Genomic DNA, 843 nt, shown 5'->3' on the forward strand with positions numbered 1-843 from the left:
GGCGGCTGCCTGGCGCCTGGTTTGATTCCTCTGCCCTCCCTCAGCTGTTGGCCTCGGCCAGCTACGACGACACGGTGAAGCTCTACCACGAAGAGGAGGACGACTGGGTGTGCTGCGCCACGCTGGAGGGCCACGAGTCGACGGTCTGGAGCGTGGCCTTCGACCGCAGCGGCGAGCGCTTGGCTTCCTGCAGCGACGACAAGACGGTGCGCGTCTGGCGCCGGTACAAGCCGGGCAACGAGGAAGGTGAGGCTCCCGCTCCGTCCTGCGTCGCCGCAGGGCTCGGAGCTGCTGGGGAAAGGAAAAGAGCGGGCGGGGAGCTTGAGGTTTATTCTCTCGCCCTTCCAGGGGTGGCCTGCAGCGGCACCGACCCCACCTGGAAGTGCGTCTGCAACCTCTCCGGCTACCACACGAGGACCATCTACGACGTGGCCTGGTGAGCGGAGGGAGGCGGCGGCGGAGCCACCCGGCTCCCGTTTATCTCCCACCGGCAGCGTGGGTGACCCGCCCGGCGCTGTCCGTCCCCCCTTCCCTCCAGGTGCCACCTCACCGGGGCGCTGGCGACGGCCTGCGGCGACGACGCCATCCGGGTCTTCGAGGAGAGCGCGGCCTCCGACCCGCGGCAGCCCACCTTCGGCCTCACCGCCCACGTTCCCCGGGCGCACTCGCAGGACGTCAACTGCGTGGCCTGGAACCCGAAGGAACCCGGCCTGCTGGCCTCCTGCAGCGACGACGGCGAGATCGCCTTCTGGAAGTACCAGCGCCCCGAAGTTTGCTGAGAGGTTCGATCCTCTTGCGTGGGTCGTCCCCCCCCCCCTCTACCCAGCAGCGGGACCTTTTGGC

General features: G+C 69.3%; 1 protein-coding gene across 1 annotated transcript; it reads left to right on the forward strand.

The window, feature by feature from the left end:
• Positions 1-8: 8 nt before the first annotated feature.
• On the forward strand, positions 9-804 carry CIAO1 (cytosolic iron-sulfur assembly component 1; the record flags this gene model as incomplete). The annotated part of the gene is made up of 3 exons (XM_019473477.1): positions 9-246; positions 349-436; positions 539-804. Coding segments are annotated over 3 exons (567 nt in total), but the record flags the coding sequence as incomplete, so codon positions are not given.
• Positions 805-843: the final 39 nt, after the last annotated feature.

This window comes from Aptenodytes forsteri, unplaced genomic scaffold (assembly GCF_000699145.1).
Source record: "Aptenodytes forsteri isolate BGI_AS27 unplaced genomic scaffold, ASM69914v1 Scaffold444, whole genome shotgun sequence".
Taxonomy (NCBI): Eukaryota; Metazoa; Chordata; class Aves; order Sphenisciformes; family Spheniscidae; genus Aptenodytes; species Aptenodytes forsteri.